This window comes from Ptiloglossa arizonensis, chromosome 8, assembly GCF_051014685.1.
Source record: "Ptiloglossa arizonensis isolate GNS036 chromosome 8, iyPtiAriz1_principal, whole genome shotgun sequence".
Taxonomy (NCBI): Eukaryota; Metazoa; Arthropoda; class Insecta; order Hymenoptera; family Colletidae; genus Ptiloglossa; species Ptiloglossa arizonensis.
Window position 1 is genome coordinate 2,887,475 of NC_135055.1, and position 26,635 is coordinate 2,914,109.

General features: G+C 36.3%; 2 protein-coding genes across 9 annotated transcripts in view; one reads left to right on the top strand and one right to left on the bottom strand.

Annotated features, from left to right (window-relative positions):
* The window catches only part of LOC143149881 (nicotinamide/nicotinic acid mononucleotide adenylyltransferase 1-like), a 36,698-nt gene extending 18,991 nt beyond the window's left edge, over positions 1-17,707 (bottom strand). The window contains exons 1-6 of one of the 8 annotated variants that reach the window (XM_076317661.1): positions 17,377-17,707; positions 16,606-17,012; positions 16,117-16,218; positions 15,876-16,042; positions 8,102-8,151; positions 1,423-5,514 (exon numbers count right to left, since the gene is read on the bottom strand). In XM_076317661.1, coding sequence (XP_076173776.1) covers positions 5,228-5,514; positions 8,102-8,151; positions 15,876-16,042; positions 16,117-16,218; positions 16,606-17,012; positions 17,377-17,698 — 1,335 coding nt within the window. In that variant the 5' untranslated portion in view covers positions 17,699-17,707 and the 3' untranslated portion in view covers positions 1,423-5,227. Of the gene's footprint in view, positions 1-195; positions 291-1,422; positions 5,515-8,101; positions 8,152-11,789; positions 14,713-15,875; positions 16,043-16,116; positions 16,219-16,605; positions 17,013-17,376 lie in introns of those variants that run through there. The other 7 variants (XM_076317662.1, XM_076317660.1, XR_012992896.1 and 4 more) reach the window with 7 other exon arrangements.
* Positions 17,708-19,144: 1,437 nt separating this feature from the next.
* On the top strand, positions 19,145-25,103 carry LOC143150769 (histone-lysine N-methyltransferase SETMAR). The gene is made up of 4 exons (XM_076319264.1): positions 19,145-19,436; positions 19,720-19,854; positions 20,772-20,898; positions 24,077-25,103. The coding sequence occupies exon 4, from the start codon at positions 24,111-24,113 to the stop codon at positions 25,101-25,103; it is 993 nt and encodes a 330-aa protein (XP_076175379.1). The 5' UTR covers positions 19,145-19,436; positions 19,720-19,854; positions 20,772-20,898; positions 24,077-24,110.
* The last annotated feature ends 1,532 nt before the right edge of the window (positions 25,104-26,635 follow it).

The window sequence follows — 26,635 nt, forward strand, 5'->3', positions numbered from 1 at the left end:
CATCATTAACACCGGGGACAACCAATCGAAACACTTCCAATTCATTTGAAAATTATACTAAAGAAAAATATATACCTTTAGAACAAATTTATATGCTAATCTAAAACTCATCTCTGTTACCTCTGTTCAAGGCAGAGATAGAAATATAAGTAGACAAAATATATTTGTCCGGAAATAAACGAATTACGTGTGAATAGTTTAAACAAAATTACCTGTTGCTTCTACACTTCGCTAAAATTTCTTGTTTCTATTTTTCTGGGACCACAATGAAACGTTCCATGTCGTTCGATCTATAAAATGTAAAAGTAAGACGAGTATTATCGACTAATGTCAATATTGGTTATCGTTTATTTGAAAAAAAAAAAAAATAACAAAATACGGATTTGAATCTTCCATATATTTAACAGGGTGTAAGTGAAACGATGAAATAAAATTAATCTTTCTTGGCGTCAATGAAATATAGTTCTTTGTTTCTGATTTATTTATCTCCTCTTATACGTTTTCACAGATATACATGTTTACGACATTCACTATATCGGATTAACATAGTATACAAACATATACAACGTGCGAACTATGTGAACATTTCTTCTTTTTTAAATATTTTGTAACTCGTTCTTAAATTGGAGAATATTTATTAATAACCGTACTGGGATACGTCACATCGACCATCGATCCTGGAATATTTTTTAACAAAAAGAATAAAAAATAACGCGGGCGTTTAAAATAAATCACGTGGTATACGCAGCGTCCAAGCATCTTTTGCTGACCACGCACCCTATATCGAACATACAATTAGCTCGATAATCAACTGAGATGAATGCGTTATGCGAGATATCTTAGAAGTATCTGGCACTTAGGTGAATGACTGATAAATAAATTATACAACATTACGATTAAATCAAAGAAGATTCATACCTCTCTTCTATGCTAAACTTATTTCCACTTTCTTTAATCGCTTCTCAGGCGATCGCAAAAATGATCACTGTTCAATTGAATAGAATATTTTATAAAATCGCGTGTACTATTGTCGAAGAAGAATTCGCATAAATTAACCTTTTCACTTCAATTATTACACACTATTTTTGTCTCGTTCGATGTGCAATTAACACTGCACGTTCGAATGAAAATATCCATTACAAATATAATTGTGTAAAAGACGGTTAATATTCAGATTTTCATCGGTTTAAAAAATCATTTTATGTATGGTTACTTTTAAAATTGAAAATCAGAAATTGTATCAATTACGAGGGAATAAATATAACACAACGAAAAGTTTAAATCAATAATGCAATTGATTTTCACATAATAAAATGACGAACGTAATATTAACATAAATGTCAATTCCGATGAATTTCAGCGAGTTATTTTCTGAACTTAAAATAACTAGGAAATTCTGAAATAAAGTTAGTTTTTAATTAACTCTGTAAGAATCTTTTCGAAATATAAAATATGAAAGCACTCAAAAAATTATTCGTGTCATTATCATTATATAATGTACATTATTACATATATTCGAAAAACTTTTTCTTTCAATTGCTCTAAGTCTTTTCTCTTGTCAAAATGTAAAAGAATTAACACAGAAAGAAAGTTTGACACATTGGAGTGTAAAGGATCACTATTATAAGTTAATGTTTAAAAGAAGTAAACGTTCGTATACTGATGTGTACAAGTAATCCTTCGTTCTAGATGATAAAAAATTTGGTTAGAAAACATTCAAGTGTGTTAATGAACACTACGAAGTACGTCAAATTCTTTACGCTTTCTGAATTTCAAACAAAACATTCTATCACTCTTTCAACAACCTCTCTCTCTTCCCAACGTATACAAAATATGCGTAGATTATTTTCATTTCTTTTCATATATTTTCTCTCCCGTTTCGCCTTTGCAACTATAAAACACTAAATTACAATTGCAACTGGCGAGATTGTGATTGAAATTCTGCTAGAGTACAGAATTATTCGATGCATGAAACATACACCGCTGTCTGTAATTTATACTTCTATTTAAAATTTATTTAGAGAAAACTCGTTAAATTTTAGATATTAGAAAACAATTCATTATTTCGAATTCAAAGATTAACAATTTCTAACAGAAAATTGAAAATATGTGGAAGTACATTTATTTCAAGTGCTTTCTCCTTTTATCGTTTCTTATTCTTTTATAGTTCTTAATTTTTCTGTTAATTATTGTTAATTTTTTTCATTTCCTGATGTATACATTCTTGAGTCTCTACAAGACTATTGCACACTTTTCTGACATAATTCAAAATAATATTTTAATAATACACCGATAATTTTCTTTCGAATATACAATAAAAGTAAATATTTGTACCAGTGAGTCTAAAGTTAAAAACGGTAGTGTATAATTGAAGAACAGAGTGAACAATCGCTGACAATTAATTGTGAGATCACATACTGTTTAATCTAACAAAACATCCGCAATTAAATTCGAGTTCAACTTTCATTTTTGTAATTACTTAAAAACGACTCGCCATTTAACGTAACTAATAAACGCTGATGTTCTAAGATAACCTAAAATTTACAATCTGAAAGCGCTTGAAATATCGCGGTGTTTAAAATCATGATCGGTACATTGTTAGGTCAACAATTTCAAACGACAGTTTCGCGAGTCTAAAACTCAACGATTCGTGTGGCCGTTGACCTCATCTTGAAATAAAACTACGTGTCTCGCAATTGCACTAAAGTGAATACGAAAACAAATATCGTTCTCGTCACCATATTATTAAATTATTATCAAAATTACACGCCGCGAGAGATTCTGCGCAACACTCGTTGCAACTAGGATGGCCGCAGGTATTGCAAAATTATACTGTACAACACGCAACGATATACAAGTAAAACAATTATTCCTGTGTGTGAACATGTAACAACATTTTTAAAGATCGTAAATTAACCCTTTGACTATGAATATATACGTCCTCTGAAAGTGGACAGTCACGAAAGACGTTTATACGCGGTCTCTAAACTAGACAGTTAGCTGCAAAAGGCGTATATATACGACCTCTAAAAGTGGACAGTCATTTACGAAGAACGTATATATATGTCGTTCATAATGCACGATTTTTTACGAACAGCCTATGTACACGCCCATAAATTATATTCCTCTTATTAAGTTAAAGGGTTAACGTTGATCACGAGAAGCACTTAATTCATAGTTACGTGAAACTCAATTTAAACGAGTCTGTAACTGCAATTTTAGTCGAAGAAAAATGGCGTTCAGAACTAATAGAAGCACTCCTACATTAGATTAAAAATTTCGCATTTTCGCGAACCCTTGAGCGTATCCTATTCTTCAGAAATTCTAGAAAACTGAAAATAGAGATCTATGTAAAAAATTATACCAGTCACGTGCCAGATATCAAAGAGCGATTCTTCGAGTATTAAACTACGTACTAAATAACAAAGCTTTTGACGCTTGTGGATATACAGACTGAATTACCCAAGATTAAAGTCTAAAGCATTTTACAAATTAATGATGTGAAAGGAGGTGTTATGTAAAAAGGCTTGGTTTGATGTACCTTTCAAATTTAGACTGATATTATGATCTGTGAGATATTTTCATTTAGACTAATGGAATTCTAACAAATTTTATTTCTTAGGAGACATAAATTTGAATACATTCTTTTAGTACCATACTTCGAAGCATGACTTCACAAGTTTTTTTAAATATAATTTCTTGTTAGATTAATAGTTTATAAAATACTTTAGCTTCTACTGTTAGAAGGCTCAGTCTGTATATAAAAGTAATAAAAAATCTCTCTCGAAAAAGAAAGCAGTGCTGGGGAGAATAGATATGTGAAGCAGGAGATAGTAGATAATAAAATCTCCCAATTAATCCACTAATTGTAATGAAAATAGTATAAGCTTGTTGTTCATTGCTGTAAGAAAAATGCAGTAGAAATGTAAATATTATTCAATGAAAGATATGTTAATTCCTACGATATAATTAATTTGTTAACTTTTCTTATAATATAAAGCTAGTGAAATTGAAAAACACAGTATTTCAATGATGCAATTAGATCAGACCAGGTAATAACTACCACACATTTATTAAGCATTAATCAAGAATATATTTTCCCTCGTTTTGTTACAAATATCTTTCACCATACTTCACCCACCTTTCAATATCAATTTTATAAAAATGTTGTGGCTTATTTTATCACTGTTATACTTTAGGAAAAGAATCTTCCAAAAAAAGTATATATTTATTAAAATAAAGATTTCGATTCTCTATCAACCAGGTACATCTCCTTGTTTTAAAATAACAATACAATGGAGACATCAGCGACACCAAACAATTCAAAAATTGTAAAAGAAGAACTAACTAAAAAAGCTTAAACATAAATTAAAAATAAATTACTAGCTGCAGAAAAATAAATCAACGGACTAGAAGACAGTAACCACACTCATCTATCAGTTCAACGTAAGCAGTGAAACGAATGTTTCGTCTCAAACAAATTCAATTATAAATATAGAAATCTATTCGTACTCGGTGCCAACACGAAAGAGGGAATATTCATTTCTACAGTCGGATCAAAATCAACTGTACATCCAGGAACGCTTGGCGGGCTACCCCCACCGCGTCATGTGTATTGAATATATCGATACACAGTGCGTACAATTCGGGCATGCATTTCGATGCAATTCAAATTGTCCCGCTAACACAACCAATCAAATTTTAAAAAATTTATCTGCAATTTTGATTTTCCTTATTCTCCGGTTTACTATATAACAATCTCTACGTGTCTTTGACTCGCTCATCTGAAAACTGTCCAGTCAATATTACGAAGTACGTAATGAATATTAAAATTGACCGGTCACAATTATTCTCAATTAATGTTCTGAAATCAGTGAATCGAATAACAAGTTCGGAGCAGAATCAATTCAAATGTTACATTTGCAGCGAAAGTTAACAATACTGTATAACCGATATAAATAAATCTTTTCTCGGTGTAGTAGCGTGTCTGTACGTATCATCTCGTGCTTTTTTTTCTCTCGATCGGAGAGGCAGAGTAGCATGGCGTAAGGTATATGGAGGGTCACGAGTGACGTGATTCATAGTCCGGTAAGTGGCCCTGGGCGGTCAATTGAATTCGATCCCGACTATAACGGTGCTTTCCTACTCACGTTTTGCTCGACAGGTTCGAAAGAATTTTTAATAATCCCGTTTCACGTACTCCCCGGCACTGCATGAAAAGGAAATCCTAGTCGCGGCTGGTTGCACAATTAAACGGGAATTTCTCGCGGATACTCAAGCTTTGAATGAATTTCTTGTAGGCGTGTACGTTCTTGTTGTTGTTGATGTAGCTGTTGATGTTGTTGCTGTTAGCCGTGCTGCTAACGCGACTGGCGCCGTTACTATCGCGATTGTTAGTAGCAGTATTAGTACGTTTAGCAGTAAGGCAGGGGCCGCATCGGATTGGCATGGGTCGAGCAGCAGCGAGACAGTCAACTATCTGTCTTACAGTAGGCATGCAGGTTTTGCTGTACCCTGGAAAACACATATCACATGCTCCATCAGAACCGAACCACACATCGACTTCTATCACGCCATCGGGTTTCTTTATCTCTCGCACGTTCCTCCAAACGATTTGGAGCGGTAACAATAAACGATGGGGCACTGGTTAGAAATATTGAGAAAGAGATTGCCAGCCGAAGACTGTTCTTCCTGAACGTCGAAATCAATTTCCTTCGAACGCTTTGATAATCCATGCGCCATGTGTCACTTGGCGAGGTTATGTTTCCGTTAAATTTGGATCACGATATACCGGGCGAAGCACTAAACAACTCCGTGAATATTGATTCAGTATAGTTGTAAGGAGGTTGTGTAACAACGCACTTTTTAAAATCCTTTCTATCGTCCGTAGTTTTAAATACGGTATCAATTCTTTCGTTTCAAAGCAAAATTTTTGTAATTATCTTCTCTTCTAATACGCCTGGAAGGCAATCGAAATATATTCAACCACGTTGGATGACTTTAAACGACCTTTAAAGATAATCAGTGAACGTATCCAAAATTAAATAGTGTTTTCGATATCGTCACTGTTAATGCATCATTCACTGCTCAAATGCATGATCCAGTAGATCAGACACAGAATATCGCCATGTGATTATTTAAAAAGTTATAGTTTACTCGAAACAACCTAGAAGTCTTGAAAATATGCAACGACAAATTGCATATTTGACACTATGAAATTCGTAGGTAAAAATTAATGTTTTAAACTTAATATTATTTGTAATTTTCATTGTAAGAAAACACTAACGAGAAGAAATAAAAAGCGTTCTTGAAATATTGAAAATACAGTCTAGAAGAACTGTTGAAATGTAATATTTATGGAGTTATTGAATTATTACACGCGTAATAAATTAGTAATTGCGTTTAAGCGAAATAATGTAATTAGTAATTCACTTTGATGCTCAGTTGTCTTGTTGTTGACTACCAAGATTAATATAATTTGAAATTGATAAAGGAAGCAAAAGCTTTATAAATAAGAAACAAGTGGTTTTTCGATAATTAAATATTTTTAGAGACTTCTAGGTGTAAGCAGTATACATTCGGAAAGTGATTTCGAAAATGACTTTTAACAGGATTTTTAACATTATTTTCTTCAATATTAAGTTTATGATTATAAGACTACTATTAATCTATTGTAGTTTGTCTATTAATTTGACCCTTAAATTTTTGTTTCATCTTTTACCCGATAATATAGAATATTTTCAGATTGTTCTCTCATTAGTTGAATAATTAAATTTTTGTGAAACATCATCTCTTTTCTCAATTGTCAAAAATACTCGAGAGAATATAAAAGAAGGGCTTCACGAAGGAACGTCACCCAAAATTCTTCTCGATTACGAAGAAGCGATTGCATGATAGAAGTCGCGATGGCCAAACACATTTCACGTGTCTCGCGGAATAATTTAAAGTACAGACAACAAAGTAACGAAGATAACAGGAATAAAAAAAGAAGCGGAGTTATTCGAAAAAGATACAAGGGTGGCCTAAGGCCGGTTATTCGCACTCAGGAAGCACTTTATGAATTAACCCTTTGCGGTCGAAGGCCGAAATACTTCCAAGTAACCGTATATTTTTTATCAACAGCAACTTTCTCATACCCCTAGATTTCAATGTTTGACTTTGTAACAAAAATAAATAACATATATACATTTCTTTTTCTTTCTTTCTAGAAATATAGCAATAGAATTTAGAAATCTTTTCCCAATCATTTCGATAGAACTCTGATCAGTACATCTTTCTGAACCCATTAGGCGCCAGAACTTTCAGCGAACATAACCCCATATTTTCTTTCATTGTGTCATTTAACACTCCAGGAAATTTAAAGAACAATACCTTGGTGAATCGAGTTCCATTGTCCGAAGTTCTATTAAAAAATTAATTTCTTCAAATCAACCCATCGATCTAACAATGGCGCCTAAAGAGTTGAGTAGAACTGCGCCCCCAAAGGGTTAAATGTTCAGTACCGTCAGCTTGAGCATTTACTCGTCACCTTCATCTATCTACGTCGCGATACAGTAACAAGAAGAGCGGACAGAGTTTCTTTAGGGGTGAGCAAATAAGATTTGAGGATGAAGACTAACAAAAATAAGGGTGGGGGTGTCGGATAGAAAAGAACACGCCCTTCTCAAACAAAACAGTCGGTTCTCGTAAAATCATTCCCAAAAACACAATGCTTCTTAACAGTGGTAACGTCAAAAGTCTCACTGCTGGCGGAACAATACAAATTAGGCACTATAACAAAGGTACGCCTAAGAAGCTCAGCCATAATTCCAAACCATGACTCTCTTTCCATTGCACCCAAGCATAACGCGACGTTATCGAATTGATCGGATCGATCGAAAAAAAAAAATAATCAAATAAAACTACTTCCAGAGATTTTGAAATATTTCCGTTCCTCGAACAATGAACGATTTCATCACAGTTAGATGCAGTGGAGGTTCACTTTAAGAACAGTAATCGCTGGAGGGATTTCTCAAGCGAAATTCATGACAGAGGCGCATGACACCGTGCAACAGGATACAAGATACAAAGGAAGAGAGACTGATCAAACTGTCATACTTACAAGGAGAGGTCGCAGCACTGGAGTGTCGGACAACTTTCATTTTGGTGAATCTAAAACGAATATAAAGAGACACGTGTCCTAGTGTATCGATGCACGATGTTTATAAAAATAATCAACGTTAGAAATGTATTATCGGCTCGAAGAAAGAATCAAAAAGCGATTCGGGAGACCGTCCACCGTTTGGTAATGTTCATCCAGTCGGTTGGATAACGTTTGGTAATGGGTTCAAGCACATTTTAAGTAGCATCGAAACTTGTGAAAATTTCTAAGATACTAATTAATTATAAAACTTTTTATGTAATCAGAGGGGACTCGTACAATATTTCTAATATTACTAATACTAGATTAGCCGTGAAACTTTCGTGACTAACTAAACCGATTATTTCTTCGATCCGACTATATTTCACTGGAAGATGACCTGGAATCTTTGAAACAGGAGATAGTATCGTATATTACAAGTTAATGAAATGCACGACATACTTCGCGTTCTCTGCAATTTTTCTCATTTAAACTTTGTCTGCGATCACCGTCGAGAAATAAATGCATTTTAAACGATACTGAATTCGTGGAAAAGTGAAACAATAATACCTGGAGCGTCGGACTCATTATTTCTCAATGCACTTTAATATTGTTAATTTTCTCGTGTTCGCTTCTTTCATTAAAAATTGCAAAATTTTGCTAAAACTTTACAAGGTCGCGATTTTCCAAACAAGAGTGCTATACTCACTTAAACCAACGAGTGCAAGCATCAATTTTCATCCAAATGTAAAAAATATTTGTTCTCGTAATATTATATATACGAGTCTTGCAATAATTGTTAAACTGTTCGTAATAATACTAGAAAAATATGATTGTCATCATAGTATAAGTCTCTTGTTATATTTCATAGTTATATTCACTTAGAAAATAATGTATATATATACACACACATATATGTAAGTAAATGATTGATAACAACTTTTAAAAAATTACTGTAGCAATGATAAAGAGCAACAATTGGAAGACACGTTACATAAGACAAGGAAACGAGTAACATACAGAAAATGTTGTATGTGTGTTGGGAAAGGATCAAATCCACACAGATTCTAGAAAATTATCACCTATAATGGGAAAGAATCAATTGGATGCTCAAGGTCATTATTCTCACCATTCAGTTTGGCTAATGCGTCATCTTTTTCGCGTAAATCACGTTCTCTGTCTCTCGAACCGTGAAAGAGCCAATAAAGGAAGCGACATTCAGTGATCGGTTAATTTTGCATTAACTGTAGTAATATACGATTACTAACTTTTAGTTCAAATAATTAACGCGTGCTTTCAGCTCACTAGATTTTAACATCTTCTGAAACGTTTGGACACGGTCCCTTTAAAAATTGCTGTCGCTCAATGTAAGACCTATCTTCACATTGTCAGTACAGTGTAAGACGTCATACTGTATAAACACAATACGAGGCACATAATATTTCTTTAAGTTTATCCAAGATTCACCAAGGAAAAAGTTGATCGAAATTGGCGATCTCGCTTCCGTGCCCCCTCCTTGTTAGGCCTTTAACGAAGTCTACAAGCTCGAGATACTTCGATGTGTAAAAGTCACATAATCAAAGAACGTTCCTCCCTTGCCCTCCCTTTCTCGATCCCTTCAACGTTAGAAACTGCCGACGGTTAAAACTATACTGATATGGCGTTCGAAAGAGTAAAAAACACGTTCTAAAAGGGTATAAAAACAATTGGCACGTTTTCAATAAAAGTTACATGGCAGACCGTGGCGCGACACGTGTATTCGCTACGAGAAACACGCTCTGTCGTAACGTTAAAGTAATCGATGTACAGGGTGTCTACAAATATGTGCACTGTTTGAAATAATCACCAAAGGGCAAGAGTTACGCTACAAACGTGGTAGACTTTCCTCGGTCATTTTTCATGTAGACTCTGACAGGACAAACGAAAAAATGTTCACTCCAACCTTTCAAGGTCGTACCAAGATCACTTTGTCTTTCTTTTCTTAATAGAACGATATGTATATGTTTATTTTATTATCTTAAAAGAACAGCAAAAATATAAACGAAATAAACTATCTTGAAGTGACCTCGAAGTAATCGAAAATCACAGGAACAGAGAAACCATTGAAATACACAAAAATCAAGTTCTTTTGTTTACTCGATTTAATTTATTTACACAATATGCTCAAATTGTCCAAGTTTTGCTCGTAAACACTGTTGCAGTCATTTGATAAACAATACTTTATAACCTTGTGCGACTTTGATACAGTACTTTATAAATTTTTGCAAATATATTTCAAATTTGTGCTATCTTATCGTAAAAAGTAATACCCAAATGTCTTGAGCGTCAGAAAAAAGGTGTGCTACGTTTAATCATTCCTTTCGTCAACAATTTTTCATGCATGAAAAAGGTTAAGTAACCTCGTTAAAACAGTCTAGTGGTGTTAAGTCTTGTGACCTTATTGGCCAATTTATTGGTCCACCACGCCCAATCCATCGATTTGGGTACGTATCCTATAGCTGTCTCCTCGGTATTAATACACAATAAACCCACATAGTGTTAGATGAGAATAACAGACCACACCAGTGTTTAAGGGCCGAAGATTGAAATTTCGAGCATATTCGACAAATAAATGAAATCAAGCAGCTGAAACAACTCGATACCTGTACGTTAGAAAAATGTTTCCTTTTTCTGTAAATGTCGGTTACCCAAGATCAAAACAATGCACCGAGTTTCCCTTTCTCTGGTTTTTCATGGTGCTGAAATAAACATACAGCGTTCCATTTGAAAAACCCAAGGTAACTCTGAAAAGTTGAAGAGAATTTTGTTTCCCTCGTACTCTCGGATTTTGTACACGAAAAACGATAATCCTGTTGTAATTTTCTCGTATCTTTTACCGTTTAACGATAATTTCAAACAACACCCTGTACACGAGAGCAAGTCTCGTCATACGGTGTCTAGAAGGAAAACTCAGGTGAGCGAGCATCTCCGAAACGTTTTCCTCGATCGATGTACCGCAGCCCATCGTATCACTTATATAGATTTTATAGAATATTTTATATTTAATTGAAACGATCTTCCGTAGTATTGACACGTTATTTAGGATTGTCTCGATAATTCACCGCCCTCTGTGCCCGCGCGTTGTCAAGAATCATTCGTGGTCCCCCGTATTCTTCACGCTTCCCACGGTTACCCAATCGGGTGTCTATCCTAACGCCACGAACAATATCTTTTCAACGTACGCGTAAACGAAACATATATACCCGCGATTCATTTGAATCGGTCAATCACGTTCACCAGTGGCGGCTCTTAGATTAGTTCGTTAATTCGTTAACGCGATCTATCGTCGTTCGTTTCCTGCGGTTCTCTAAAAGGAGGTTTACGAAGGCCTGTGTTATTCTTTAATGCATATTATACTCGTTAGAACACTTCCTATTTACGACGATCAACGTGCGGCTTAATAATACGCTACGAGATTTCCTTTCGTCCCTGCCCACTGTCCCTTGGCACGGCGTCGTCGTCGTCGTTCCACGAACGAAGAATCTCGTCGCGCGAACAATTTTAATTAAATAGAATCTATGAGCTGGTTATAATCGTAACATCTTGGGCGTTCCACTCGCTCGGAGAGAACTTGTTTCTCGAGTGACACGTATACGGAGATACGTATCCGTCGGCTAAGTCGAACCGTACAGTGAAAAATCTCGGTTGGCTCTCAAAGGCGACAGTCACCGGTCGTCGCAAAGGGGGAGGGGTTCGACAAGTCTGCTAGAGATTCGCGAGTGATCTAACGAGAGTTCGAGCTAATTCGTGTCGCATCCGTAACTCATTTCTAACTAATGTGAGCGGTTTATCATCCGATTGATCGCGTTCCTCGTATTCGTTGATCGATTCGGCCGTGTGAGCGGTTTCTCGATTACAGAGCGGTCTCCTTCTCGCTGATGATCTTAATGCCGTGCTTCGTCAGGATCATCTTCACCGTTTCGTTGTCACGTATGTTCGGTCTGGCAATCCAATCGACGGACTCCTGGCCCTCGTCCTCTCTGTCCAGGCCTTCTATCAACGAGTCCAGGTTGTCCGTCGAGGAGTCCGCGTAACGGACGTTGTCCGCGGATCTCTGCAACGACTTGCACCGCCTTGAGCTCTTCGGGGCGCGTATGTTGTCCGCGGAGCCGATCAGCATGCTGTTCCTCGGCCTGAGTACCTTTTCGTTGCTCCTGGAGGACGTCTTGGCCAATTGAAGATTATCCACCGAGGAGTAACGCCGTTTGTCCTGGGTTTGGCCCGAGTCCTCGTTTTTCTTCCTTATCAGGGAAGCTTTGCGACTGATTCGTCTGGTCCCGCTGGACAGTATAGCTATTTCGTCCTTCGGTATGAAGTACGTGTCACGCGAGTTTCTCTTCACCACAGACGGATCGAACAGATTGAAAGACTTGGACAAGGGTTTCTCAGCTTCGTGGGAGCGTTTCTCGTCCGTTGAGTTCGAGCCGCTCTGGAGACCGCAGTTCTCGATCTCGAAACTGTCGTCGTCCAACGACGGATCGGTTGCTGCGTTCTCGACGATCCTGGAACCCTCCTTGGGAAGACTTCTCGTGGTAGACTCGAGCGTTCGCTCGTGAACAGAATCTCGCGAGTCCCGTGCCGTGAGTATCGTCTCCTCGGGATTGAACGTGGCGCATATCTCGCCGCAGATCTCGCAAACTTCGCACAGCTGGTCGCACTCGTTCGTCGACGCGATCCTTCTGTCGAGGGTGTCGATGGACTCCTGAAGGTTCCAAGAGCTACATATATCGCATTCCGTGGAGTCCTCGTCCGCCAGGGAGCTACAGTTGGAGCGCAGCGTGTAGAAATTCTCCTGGCTCGGGCTACCGAAGACCTCCTCGGTTCTCAGGGACATCTCGTTCACGTAACAACAAACGGAGCAGTACTCGTCCGTTTGCATGTCCAACTCGTTCGCGGTGATCAATTGGGACGTACTGTCGGCTTTCGAAGGGTCCTCGTAACACGCCTCCTGGATGATCTTTATCGACTCGTAACTCTTCGATTTCTTCGAGAATGCCTCCTCGGTTTTCGACCTACGTCTAGACGTTGTTTTGGAATCGCTGCTGGAGATCACGGAGTCCAGACTACCTTTCAATAGCCCGTGGTGTCGACGCGCGGAGGACTCGTTGCTTTTCGTACCGTTCGTCACCTTCTGACCACTCGATCGCGACGATTTCCCTTCCTTTTTCGGGCTCTTTGTTCTCGACGAGGACTTCGACGACGTTTTGTACAGCGTGTCCTCCGACTGTGTATACGAATCGGTACACTTCTTCTCCGTTTTCTCATCTTTGGCTCGTTTCTCCTCGTTCTCGTTGTACACGCGCATCTGACCGTTCTTGGTCTTTCTGGGACTCTTGCGCGAGTTCACGACAGACTTCAGATACTTACCATCGATCTCGAGGTTCACGTCCCGCTTCGACATCGTATCCAGAGCTGACGAATCCTCCGTACTTTTTTTCACTGTTTCCTGCGTATCATCGACTATCTCCTGGATCTTAACCGAACTCTCGTTGGTCACCGACGATGGTACAGACGGCTGCACCAACAGACTAAGTTTGTCGATGCTCCGATCGGACTCGCCCTTGTATATCGTGATCTCGCCCTTACCCTGAACCCCGTTCTCCTCCAAGATCAACGTTGCGCTCTCTTTCTCGAAAGAGTTGTGAATCATCGCGCTGACTAGTACTAACACCTGCGTATTGGAACATCGCACGCTATCGTTCGAGAAACAGTCCTGTCCGACGACGTTGTTACTTTCCTTCGATTCGCGTTGATTCTCGAGCGAATCGTTCGAGCTAGACGGTCGTTCCTTGCCTAATCGCGAATCATCGCCACGTTCTTGGACTTTGTCGTCCGTCGCGTCGTCTAAACCGTAACGCGTGAGTCTATAATCCTCTTTGTCTACGCTGAAGTCCGACAGAGCGCACTCGTGTCGTCCGCTGTTATCTACGGCGGACGTAATCGAGAGACTCGACGGCGAGACCGATGATTTACTATCGGGATCTTTGGCTATACTTAATCCTACATCGTCCTCGAACATCGCGCATACACGAGTCTCGTCCGATCCGTTATCTCTGGCCTCGAGCGTCACTTTCGCATCGTTTAACGCGGTATCCTCGTTTCTCGAGGTAACGGCGACGCACGAGGACACCTGTTCTACCTGACTGGGCCGCGGCTGGACCCTTACGACCTTCCTGATCTTTCTGTCATCGTCAACGAAACCTACCTCGTCGAGGATCTGCGACTCGCCGGTTTCGGTGGCGATGATCTGTTTCGCGAGACCTGGGTACGCGGCCTTCGCAGTGGTCATGAGTTTGGCGTTGCCGTTTTCGGCGACTAGAGCGTTTATAAATTTCTCGCGCGCCTCCTCGAGGCCGCCGTGACGGGCGGCTATGTTCGTTGCATTCTGGATATTCTTACGGAGGACCGTGTCGGGCACGTCGATGGATATAATTTCGATCGGACTCGGGGAGTCCATTGTTACGTCGCTAGGCGACGGCGTGAGAAAGGTGCTTTGATACTTGGAATCAATGGTCAAGTAATTATTCGCGTTCGGCGAGGTCAGTTCCAACTTACTTCAGTGTCCAAGGAGATTGGCAGCGTGAAAAACAAGACACTATTTTTTATATGGCTCTTATTGTTGCAATGCGCACTGTAAATCCGATTCAAGCACAAAGGCATTCTTAATCTTTATTGGATCGTTTCGGTAGAGTTTTTTAACGATTCTCAGATTTAATGAGACAATACACGAGACGAGAAACTTATACCTTCATCCGTGAATCGGTATCTTATCGTAGTAATGAATTAGGTGTAACTAATTTAGAAATTAAATGTAATGTAAGGAACGTAAAAATAAAACAATAGCTACAATTTATTTATAATTACAGTATTAGAAAATTTGTTCTTGAGATTCAATTTTACATAAAATGGAAGACTCTTAGATTAGACTATTATCTATTATTGTATAATATTTGTACGTTAACCCTTTTAACATTCAATAAAATCTCTAATGCGATTAAAACTAGCTTCTTCTTTAAAATTAACAACTTTTGATATAATCACTTTTGTGTTTATTTTTATAAGTATTTCACAACATTAATAGAATTCTAAAATCACTTGAAATAATAAAATATAATGATCAATAGAATTAGTTATGTAATTTTAAATAATTTTGTAAAAAATGTGTATCGCGTGGAATGCATATTTTACTAAATAGTTTATACCATATTAGTGAAAAATTATTACACTTTTCTATGAAAACTCATGTTTATTTTTGGCTATATTTTAACGTCTCTTATATAATGCATAATCGTTGAAAGACACACTGAATCAATCATTTACACAAGTATGCATATTTGTATATTCATAAAATACTTTCTTTACTATATTTGTAGTATCTAATTCTAAACTCTTTTTCTGTTTCTGAAAATTGATATACTGACTTAAAATATTTACAATGCCTCGAATACTATTGTGTCAATATATCGGTACTATTGAGTACTAAAAGGGTTAAACTTTGGTCATAAAATGTTTGTGTTACACCTTGTTGCATCTTAAATTAATTAGCTTTGTATACTCTAAACTCACCAACTACGTGGAATATGAGTGCTATAAAAATATACGCTTCTCATACAAAATATGTAAAAATAAATTTTTATTTAAAGCTACTGGAAGATATACTATTAAATTATTACTATTTATATCATCTACAAATTCAGTTAAATTATGTTACACTCACATTGTCGATGCTGTTGTCTTTGCATCATATATCCCATGTTTATAGACATAATCGATCACAGCATCTTGCAGGAGATACCTCACACTTTCACCTCGCTTTAGTGCCCTCCTTATCCTAGTTGAGCTAACTTCGTTTGGAATCCATTCAGTTACTATGTATATATTGTGCTGTACATAGAATTGAAAAATACTGTAGAAATATGTAGAAATTATACTCTAATATATTAAAAATAATTATTTACCATATGCCTGGAAAGAATATCTGAGTCGTATATAAATTTATTAGGATTAGAACCTTCTCTGGTAATAACTACAAGACCATGTTCACCAACGATTGCATCAATCTGTATACAAAAATTACAAGCATTTCATTCAAGTGATTAATGATATACTAGTTTAAAAGTTTATTAACACGTTACATGCCGAACTTTCCATTCAAGCCACGAACAAAATTCATCATAATATACTTTCCTGATCGTAAACATATATGTAATGTTAAAAATGAAATGTATTACTTTCTTGCCTAATGCATTTTAAATTTTACATTCTTTTCTTACTAATTATATTTTTTTTACAATTGTAAATACTATAAGTTGTACAATATTTAGTCAAAAGTAAACTAATTAATCATAATAGTGTGGGGCATATATGCCCACACGGCCCGACTAAAAAGTAACTACAAATCAGTCCGGCATAGAACACGTTAAGCTGATAAAATGTTACAAACTCACATCTTCCTCTGCCCAAAGATCATAGGTTCCAAAACTTTCCAACAAGTCAGCACCGCACAATAATTTAACTTGGATAGGTGTGCGATCAGAGCTGTTTTTTACATTTTCTGGTATCCATTCCAAATCTTCGATTGGTATGTGATTAACATTATTCGAGTCATATAAAACAGAATTTAATAAATTTTGATGATACTGTAAACTAATTCTAGTTTTTGTCCAACCATTTTGTCTAGTCTCCCAACTGCTCAATTGAATCCAATCACTGTTATGTAAGGCTAATTTTAACATAGCACATCTGTGAGATGCGCTTGCAAGTTCTTTCTTAGCGTATGCATCATGTACAGGAGAAATAACACCACCAACTACAATATGTGTCCCCATTCTGTGAAGATGATCTCGAGCAATTTCTGCAAATTTTCCATACAGAGTTAATATATTTTGCGTATATTTCATAACAAATACGTATTGAACCTCATACATGAAATCATAATCCAATATTTTTAGATATAAAGAAAATTGTTTTCTATGAAGCAAGGACCTACAAACATGCCTTAAACAAGAACATTTTAGGTTTCGCGTAATTCCTATGTTAAGCAATGACATCAATCTATATTGTTTACACAGTGTTATCTTAACAGAATTACGATTTATTTAAGCAATCTACGACGATGATTATTGCAAAACACATATTCTACATTATGTGCATATATGAAAGAGTTTTCTGTTTACGTAAAGATTCGATATTGATTATAAGGAATGATATATATGTACCAAACATTCTTAGGTGCATATTGGTTGGAGGGTTATAACTGCCACAGGACATAAGAATAACACGCGTTGGTGCCATTTCTTCTCTTTCTACTTCGCTGCATGTGCTGACAGCAGTTTCACTGAACTGCTTAAACTTTCTTCTTGAAGTCTTGTGTAGGCAAAACGCGAAACATTTAGGCAGATACGTAACAACACAAGATAAATCGTTACACTGTCTACCGCAATAACCAACTACACAATACGAACTGCACACTGACTGACATTTCAGCCATATTTGAAACGGTGCTACGACGGTAGTCAATAGAGAAATTGTTCTCAACATGATACTACTGTTAAGATACATAAAATTCACCAACCAAGCCATATCGCTTACTTTTATATCTTACGTAATTCGAGAACAACTTCAGTCAATTACACAATTTCTAACCGACAGTCAATTGTTATTTTGACACACGTTGGCCTGTGTGTTGTTAGCTCTTTCAAAGAATCGTTGATGGGTAAATATTGACTTAATGCATGATCCACTTATGTATATCGATATTTTAGTTAGATTTAACATTATATAGAATTCTGGGACCGAAAATATTACGAAATTTTGTGTTACATAAAATTGTAGTAATAATATTGTAGAATCTACAAGGAATTGAAAATCATTGTTCGATCCAGGCAGAATCTGTACCAATAATCAAATTTACAAGAATCATTCACGATTATGTGCAAATAGTAGAGTTAACTCTTTCTTCTGAGTGTGAAATTCATTATAGCCAAGGGATAAATAGGATAAATACAATAATACGTCATAATGTCGTCGGTCTATTTTTCTCCAAAGGTTTTTCAAAACATTGTTACGAATCAGTTCCCCTCCCACATTTGAATACACATCGAAAGCTACCGTCAATTACCCTTAGAGGTCAGTTTCGTCGGGAACGTTGTATCGATAAGTTGTAGAGAGATCAACCCTTTCGAACGTACGTACAATTTTTCTTTTCGATACCTAACTGTTACAAATCATATTTCATTTCGATTTTTGCACTGTTTTCTATAACATTATCATGTACATTATTTTATATTTAATAAACATCGCGTGAAAAGCCGTATAATCAGTTATTACTTCTGCTATTGTCAGGGATCATACAAACATTCGTAATTAGCTTTAATTCATAACATTTATAATTAATATTTATAATTAACCTTGATTCATGCTAATTCTGTACGATAAACGAAATTTTATATATTGGATTGCGAATTTAATATTCATAGAGGTTTGTTTTATATTTTGTAATTTTTGATAAGAAATCGAAACAAGATCGATGCTTATGACGCCAAAATGCAATCGATAGTCTCGATTGTTGCGATGTTCTGACGAGATAATTTCAGAGAGATCTGTCAAGTGCAGTCGCATGAGGGTAACGTAGGTACGTACTTCTATGTTTTCAATTATTATGACACTTAAATATTATTGTTCATAAAAATTAATATTACTATTAAACTTGCATATTCAAACAACGTGATAGCTCGAATCGTAATTGTTACTTTGACGCACATTGGCACGTTGCGTTGTCAGATCTGTCGAAGAATCGTTGATCGATAAATATTGATTTAAAGCTTGATCCATTAATGTATGTCGGTACTTTAGTTAGATTTATGATTATATAGAATTCTGTGATGGAGAAGTTTACGAAATTTCGTGTGTTATACGAAATGGTAGTAATAATATCGTAGAATGTACAAGAAATTGAAAATTATGTTCGACCGACGCAGAATCTGTACGAATATTCAAATTTACGAGAATCGTCCACGAGCATGTGTAAATAGTAGTAATAAATCTTTCTTTTAGGCATAAAATTGGTCGTAGTCAAAGGATAAACACGATAAATACAATAATACGTCATAAGGTCGTACGACTGTTTCGTTCGAACGGTTTTTTAAAACATTCTTAGGAATCAGTTCCCCCTCCCTCTCTTGAATACAGATCGTAAGCTATCGGCAATTACCATTAGAGGTCAGTTTCGTCGTGAACGTTGTATCGATAAGTTGCAGAGAGATCAACCTATTCGAACGTACGTACAATTTTTCATTTCGATAACAAACTATTATAAATCATATTTTATTTACATTTTCGCATTGTTTTCTATAACATTGTCATGTACATCGGTTTATATGTAATAAACATCGCGTGGAAAACCGTGTAATCAGTTATTACTTCTGTCATTGCCAGCGATTATATGAACACTCGTAACTTTGCAATTAACATTAATTGTTGCTAGTTTTGTACAGTAAATAAAATTTTACGTATTGGGTTGCGAATTTAATATTTATAGAGGTTTGTTTTATGTTTCGTAGTTCTTGGCGAGAAATCGAAACGACATCGATACTGTTACGGCGCCAAAATGAAATCGATAGTCTCGATTGTTTCGATGTCCTGGCGAGATAATTTCAGAGAGATCTGTAAAGTGCAGTAGCATGAGGGTAATGAAGGTACGTGCTTTTATTTTTTCAATTATTGTGACACTTAAATATTATTATTGATAAAAATTAATGTTATTATTAAATTTGTATATTCAAAAAACGCGATAGCTCGAATTGTAATTGTTACTTTGACGCACATTGACACGTTGCGTCGTTAGATCATCTAGAGTCGAAGAATCGTTGATCGACGAATATCGATTTAAAGCAGGACCATTAATGTATGTCGATACTTTGGTTAGATTTATGATTATATAGAATTCTGTGATCAAGAAGTTTACGAAATTTCGTGTATATGAAATGGTAGTAATAATATCGTACAATCTACAAATAATTGAAAATAATGTTCAACCGACGCAGAATCTGTACGAATATTCAAATTTACGAGAATAGTCTACGATTATGTGCAAATAGTAGTATTAAATTTTTCTTTTAGGCATAAAATTGGTCGTAGCTAATGAACACGGTAAATACAATAATACGTCATAAGGTCGTATGTATATTTCGTTCGAACGGTTTTTCAAAACATTCTTAGGAATCAGTTCCCCCTCCCTCCTTTGTGTACAGACCTTCAGTTCACAGGAATTACCCTCAGAGGTCAGTCTTGTCGCAATCGTTGTACCGATAATTTACAGAGAGATCTATTTATTCGAACGTACTTGCAATTTTTCTTTTCGATAATTAAACGTTACTAATCATATTCCATTTAGATTTTCGCACTTTTTTCTACATCGTTATCATGTACATAATTTTATATTGAATAATATTGAAAGTACTCAGTTATATTACTCCTGTCATTGCCAGCCATCATACAAACACTGGTAACTTTGTAATTAATATTAATTGTTGTTAATTTTGTACAATAAACGAAATTTTACGTATTGAGTTGCGAATTTAATAATCATAGATGTTTGTTTTATATTTTTCAGTACTTGGTGAGCAATCGGGACGAGATTATTGCTGTTAAAATGTAATCGATAGTGTCGATTGTTTCGATGCCCTGAGGAGATAATTTTAGAGAGATCGGTTAAGTGCATTTGCAGTTGGGTAATGTATGTAAGTACTTTTACTTTTTCAATTATTATGACGTTTAGTTATTATTCTTGGTAAAACTTAATATTACTCTACGGTCGTAGAGTAAATGTACAATTTGTTACATTTTATTTTTCTCAAAATCTGATTTCTAGGTTTTGTAGTAAAATTTGAAACTTTGTTCAAAGATATACAAGTTGTAATATTTCACTCTTTCAGAATTTTAATATTATAGACATAACTTTTTATTTTCTCTTCTCAAACTTAAATTTCCGTTATTTTCACTTACAACCAGGATTAAAATTAGACGCGTTTTGAATGAAAACTTGAAATATTAATATTACTCTTAATATTTATATGTTGAAACAATGTGATAGCATAGTTATATCATAGTGTCTTGGGAAATTATTGATTCAAATTTATTTAATTCAATTTTGAATGATTCTTGATGTAGTCATACTCAAATACATATTCTATTATTATTAAACGTATTCTTGTAAACTTAACATAATATCTTACAACAATATTTGAATGTTTTATGTTTTCAATAATAGTACATTACTTTTGAAGTTTCAAATTTTCTTTATAAATTCAAAGTACGAGAAGAAAATGAAATTAAGGGATATTCTTGGAATTTGTATTTAATTTTCCCGAATATTTTTTATTTTCTCCAAATATGTGAGTCGGTTTTCTCTGCACGCGAAATGCGGTCGTAGAGTTTTAGTGTTTGCTGCGCAGTAAAGTTCTTTTTCCTTGTAGAGCACCGTAGCTCTAATTATAATTGTTCAAGTACACGCGAACTTAGAGTTAGCATTGTTACGCATTTAAAATTCATCCAGTGCACCGACGCTCTCATTGCTTTTTAAATGCGGAAGTGGAGTCGAATTTGCGCACGTCTAGCAACTTTTAGCCACGGTGGTAAACTTTTTTTCGTGTCTTTTTCCACTACAACTGTATTCAAATTAGTGATTTTACAGTGGTTGAAAGAACTGCTGTTTGAATGTCACAAAAAGAATTATACGTATTTAAACTACTTACCAACCATTTCATTTAATGAAATTGTGTATCACAAAATTTCGAATTTTCATTATTTACATCTTATACACTTCCCTGCATGTCATTTGCACGTTTTATTTTTGTCAATTTCACATTGAATTGTAATATTTTCAATGCATTAATTTCTCGCGACTTTTAACTGTAGACAATTCTGTTCCTAGTTCCGTGTTCCTTTATCTTAAGATTTAATTGCTTTTGACTTCTAATTATGACTACAATTAGAACTAAAATTACGTGCTCCGGATACGTAGAATTTTAATTAAATAAATATACAATTTGTTACATTTTATTTTTCTCAAAATCTGATTTCTAGGTTTTGTAGTAAAATTTGGTACTTTGTTCAAAGATGTACAAGTTGTAATATTTCACTCTTTCAGAATTTTAATATTATAGACATAACTTTTTATTTTCTCTTCTCAAACTTTAATTTCCGTTATTTTCACTTACAACCAGGATTAAAATTAGACGCGTTTTGAATTAAAATTTTAAAGTTTTAATATTTCAATTATCTAGAACGCTGATTCCTTGGGTAGAACGAACCTGATAGCTCCAACATTTTAAATGTACTTAAAAAAAAAAAAACAATCGTTTTTATTACTCATTAAGATACAGTACTTTATTCAAAGAAAAATATAAATTACGAAAGTTTAGTTATACAGATTTTCATTACCCACTTACAACTACAGCAAAGTCACACTGGTATTATATTTGAATTTTATCCAAAGTAATAGCACAAAGTTGAGGCATTTGAATTTCACAGAACTCTGATTCCTCGAACAGACCTGTCCAAATGATCCAAACACCCTTTGTCCTGGATAGACCTAATTTAACAATCTCAACGTTTATTTCTCAACTCTCGACAAGTAATTTCTGCCAAATTATTTTCTCACAAAAGACGGTAAAAGTCGTGGCATACATTACTCCCTTACAACCGTAGCTAAAATCACACGGTTATTACATTCAAATTTTATTCGCGGAAATAGCGAATACAAATTGGAACACTTGAATTTCACAGAGCTCCGATTCCTCGAACAGAGACCCGGCCTAATAATCCAAACATTTTTTCTCTCTGTTTCTCAAGATCTAATTTCGTCCGCATCTTCGCTACGACTTTGACTCTTTCCTACCGCCCTTGTGCAAGTAGATTCGTCCTTGGTCAAAGGGTACTCAGTCTGTGAAGCACGGTGTATCGACGATGCGGAAACGAGCTTCGTGTCGTTAAGCACCGCGCTCGTGATACATGGTTCTGTGAAACTCGGTCGCCCGGAGGCCGAAGCGCGAAGGGCGTAGGTTGGCCGGATTTCGCTCGCAGAAGGGCCGATTGTGAGAGCCGTACGTAATTAGTGGGATGCGTAGTAACGCGCACTTCACCGCTGTCACGTCACAGGACCCTGAATCCTCTCGCTTTGTAAAATGATCTCCGTAATAGTGGAATGACGTCACGCGGTTCATTTTCTTCCATCTCGCGCGCTGTCGGCCCGATACATGCCGTTTCCACGCTATTTCCACTCTCGAAACGCTCTCGAGGATTTCAAGATTTTTAGTACCGTCAACGTCTTTTTTGGCTATGCATGTGGGTAAGGGGGGGGGGGGGGGGGATAGAGGAGGTCTTGCTGGGGGCGCTTGGAGCACAATAGCCGAACGTGTAGATGCTTCCTTGCGATTGAAGTCTCGTATGAACTCTCGTTTCTGTTTTGAATCGCTCGCTTGCGCGTCTCTGTTCGGAAAATCGCTCCTCCTTCGTGCCTCGTTTTATCGTGCATTTTTCGGAGCGTATTTTCTAGCCAGGGGTCTCGATAAAACTGTAATTACGCTCGACTTTAACGGGAGACGCGAAAACGTGACACTTATCGAGACGAAAATGAAAAGGAGAAAAATTGGTGTTCATCCTGGAAAATAATTTCCATCGTATTGAATAAGTTTTTTTCTCGACGAGATGCAAGCTTGAAGAAGCTATCTTTATAAGATGTATTAGGTGGACCGGAAAGTAATGTCGTTTCTGCGCATGTCACTATTTGATTGTCATTTGTCAGCTCATTGTGTACATTAAAGTCGTAGCAAAGATATTCTGAGGTTATAGTGACTTGTTTAGTTGTAAATAATTAAATTTAAAATTTTTCTTTACAATTTTGGGTGAAATGGCCAGCCAAATACCAGAAGAGGTACATATCCGGCATTGCATGCTTTTTGAGTTTCGCAAGGGTAGTAACGCAACAGTTGCTACCAAAAACATTTGCGATGTTTATCCAAATGCATTAGACGTTCGTAAATGCCAAAGGTGGTTTTCCAAGTTCAGATCCGGTAATTTTGATCTTTCCGACTCGTATCGATCAGGAAGAGCAACAACGTTAGACAATGACGTGTTAAGTGCGGAAGTGGAAGCAAATCCGTGTCAGACAATCGAGGAATTGTCAAACAGTCTTAACCAACCTTGGTCGACCATCCAAGAACATTTGCAGCAGATTGAGAAAGTAAGCAGAGCAGGTGTTTGGGTCCCGCATAATCTGTCCGAAGAGAACAAGGCTAACCGATCCACCACATGCAACTTATTGCTTCAACGGCACAATACAGAAGCGTTTTTTGATCGCTTGATCACCGGAGATGAAAAGTGGGTTCTTTATGATAATCCAAAACGCAAAAGGCAGTGGCTCTGTCCAAATGAATCGCCACAAAGTACTGCTAAGCCAGGTTTACACCCCAAAAAGGCCCTTTTGTGTGTTTGGTGGAGTATTCGCGGCGTTGTTCATTTTGAAGTGCTGAAACCTGGACAGACTGTGAATGCAGACCTTTACTGTGAACAATTAGATCGTGTAAATAAATCTTTAATTGAAAAGTGGCCAGCGATTGTCAACAGAAAAGGCGTTATTCTGCAAGACGATAATGCAAGACCGCACTGCGCAAGACGAACCTTGGCAAAAATTAATGAATTGGGGTGGGAGGTACTGCCTCACCCACCATACTCGCCCGATGTTGCACCATCGGATTTCCATTTATTCCGATCGCTTCAACACTTTCTAAGTGGCAAAAGATTTGCAAATTTGGATGATATTCAAAATGCCATCTCTGTATATTTTGCTCAAAAACCAATTGATTTTTATCGATCCGGCATTGAAAATTTGCACACTAGATGGCAAAAGGTTGTTGATAATGAGGGTGATTATATCATTGATTAAAAATAAAAACTCGTTAAAAATTTATGTGTTTGAATTTAATGTAAGGAAACGACATTACTTTCCGGTTCCCCTAATAAATGAAATATGTATCTGGAATGTTGCTTTTACAGATAATAGATATACATATTTTTATCTTCTTTCAGAAATTTATCGGGAATAAAATTACAATGTTTTAGAAAATGGTTATTACATAGATAAATGTTCAATAATGGAAAAAAGTTGTCCAAGACCGTGAGGATTCGATTCCCGTTATACTAACATGTCCCCGTTAAATTAACCTTTTGTTAACTCATCCACGTGCGTTAAACGCCTATAGGCGTTCACCGATCATGTTCGATAAATACGATTATCGGATTTCCGCACACAGCGAGTTTTAAATTCAAATCCCATAAAAAGGGTTAATAAGATGAACACTCGTTTCGTATCCTGATCTTAGGGTCATTCTTGATAATAAAGCTAGTGAGTCCATGTTTTGTAGAATTTTTCTACGCACTCTTGAAATTTACTATACGTCTGAAAATTGTTACATCGTTGTTAAATCGCTTAGCATAACAGATTAGTATTGTAGTTTTGGTCATTTCAATGTTTTATAGCATAAAAATGGCAAATATAATACGCTACTCGGAAGAATTAAAGAATTTTGCTTTTACAGAATTAAACTAAATATAAAAAGTGGTAAAAAATGTATAATTAAAATTCGGTATTAGTTTGTAGACTATAAAGAACTTTCAGAATGCGTGTCACCTCATTGAAATAAGTGATTTAATAATAATTTTCAGCAGTGTGAGTTTCAGGATAGCAAAACGACAGCCTGGTGATAAAAATTCTATTATATATCATGACCAATAAAAATTTACACGCAATCGTGTCATTTTCATTGCGCGATCTATAAATGCTTTTCCGGCTGCCATTAACCCGTTTCTTGAGCTGCGAGATGTATTGGCAAACATTTATCCATCCAGTGTCAATGCTTATCCGTGCTCGTTATTGGTAAAAAAAGGTTCACGCGCGTTCTTGCAATTTAACTGTGTATCACAATAAATTAAAACCCTTGTTTCTCAGAAAAGAACGTCCACCCACGGTGCCGTAATTTTTGTCACAAGTAAGAAATCAATACTCTGATACGGTTATAAATCCACAAGATGGCGTCAGAACGCGTGTATCATGTTTGATCTTTCGTAGCGGGGCGAACGCGTAAAATGAAATCGACGCTCACACGGAAGATAAACCTTATCTCTCCTGTGTGTAAACTGTATACCGCGACGTTACGTAACGACACACAGATTCACTTTAGCCCGAGCGAACAACCTCGATTCGAGTCTCGCTTGGAAATGGGAGTGTAAAAAAAAAAAAAAAAGAAACCGCATTAGATTGAATTTTAGATGAGTATCGAAAAGTATAGATGGAAGCGTGAGCGTTCTGTCCCAAGGGGCGTGGCGCAAGAAGAACGTTTCTTGACTCCGCCCATCTTGGAATGGTCAGGCTTAGTAGGTTTGTTAATTTAGAAATAAGCCAAGCTACGTGGTGGTCTG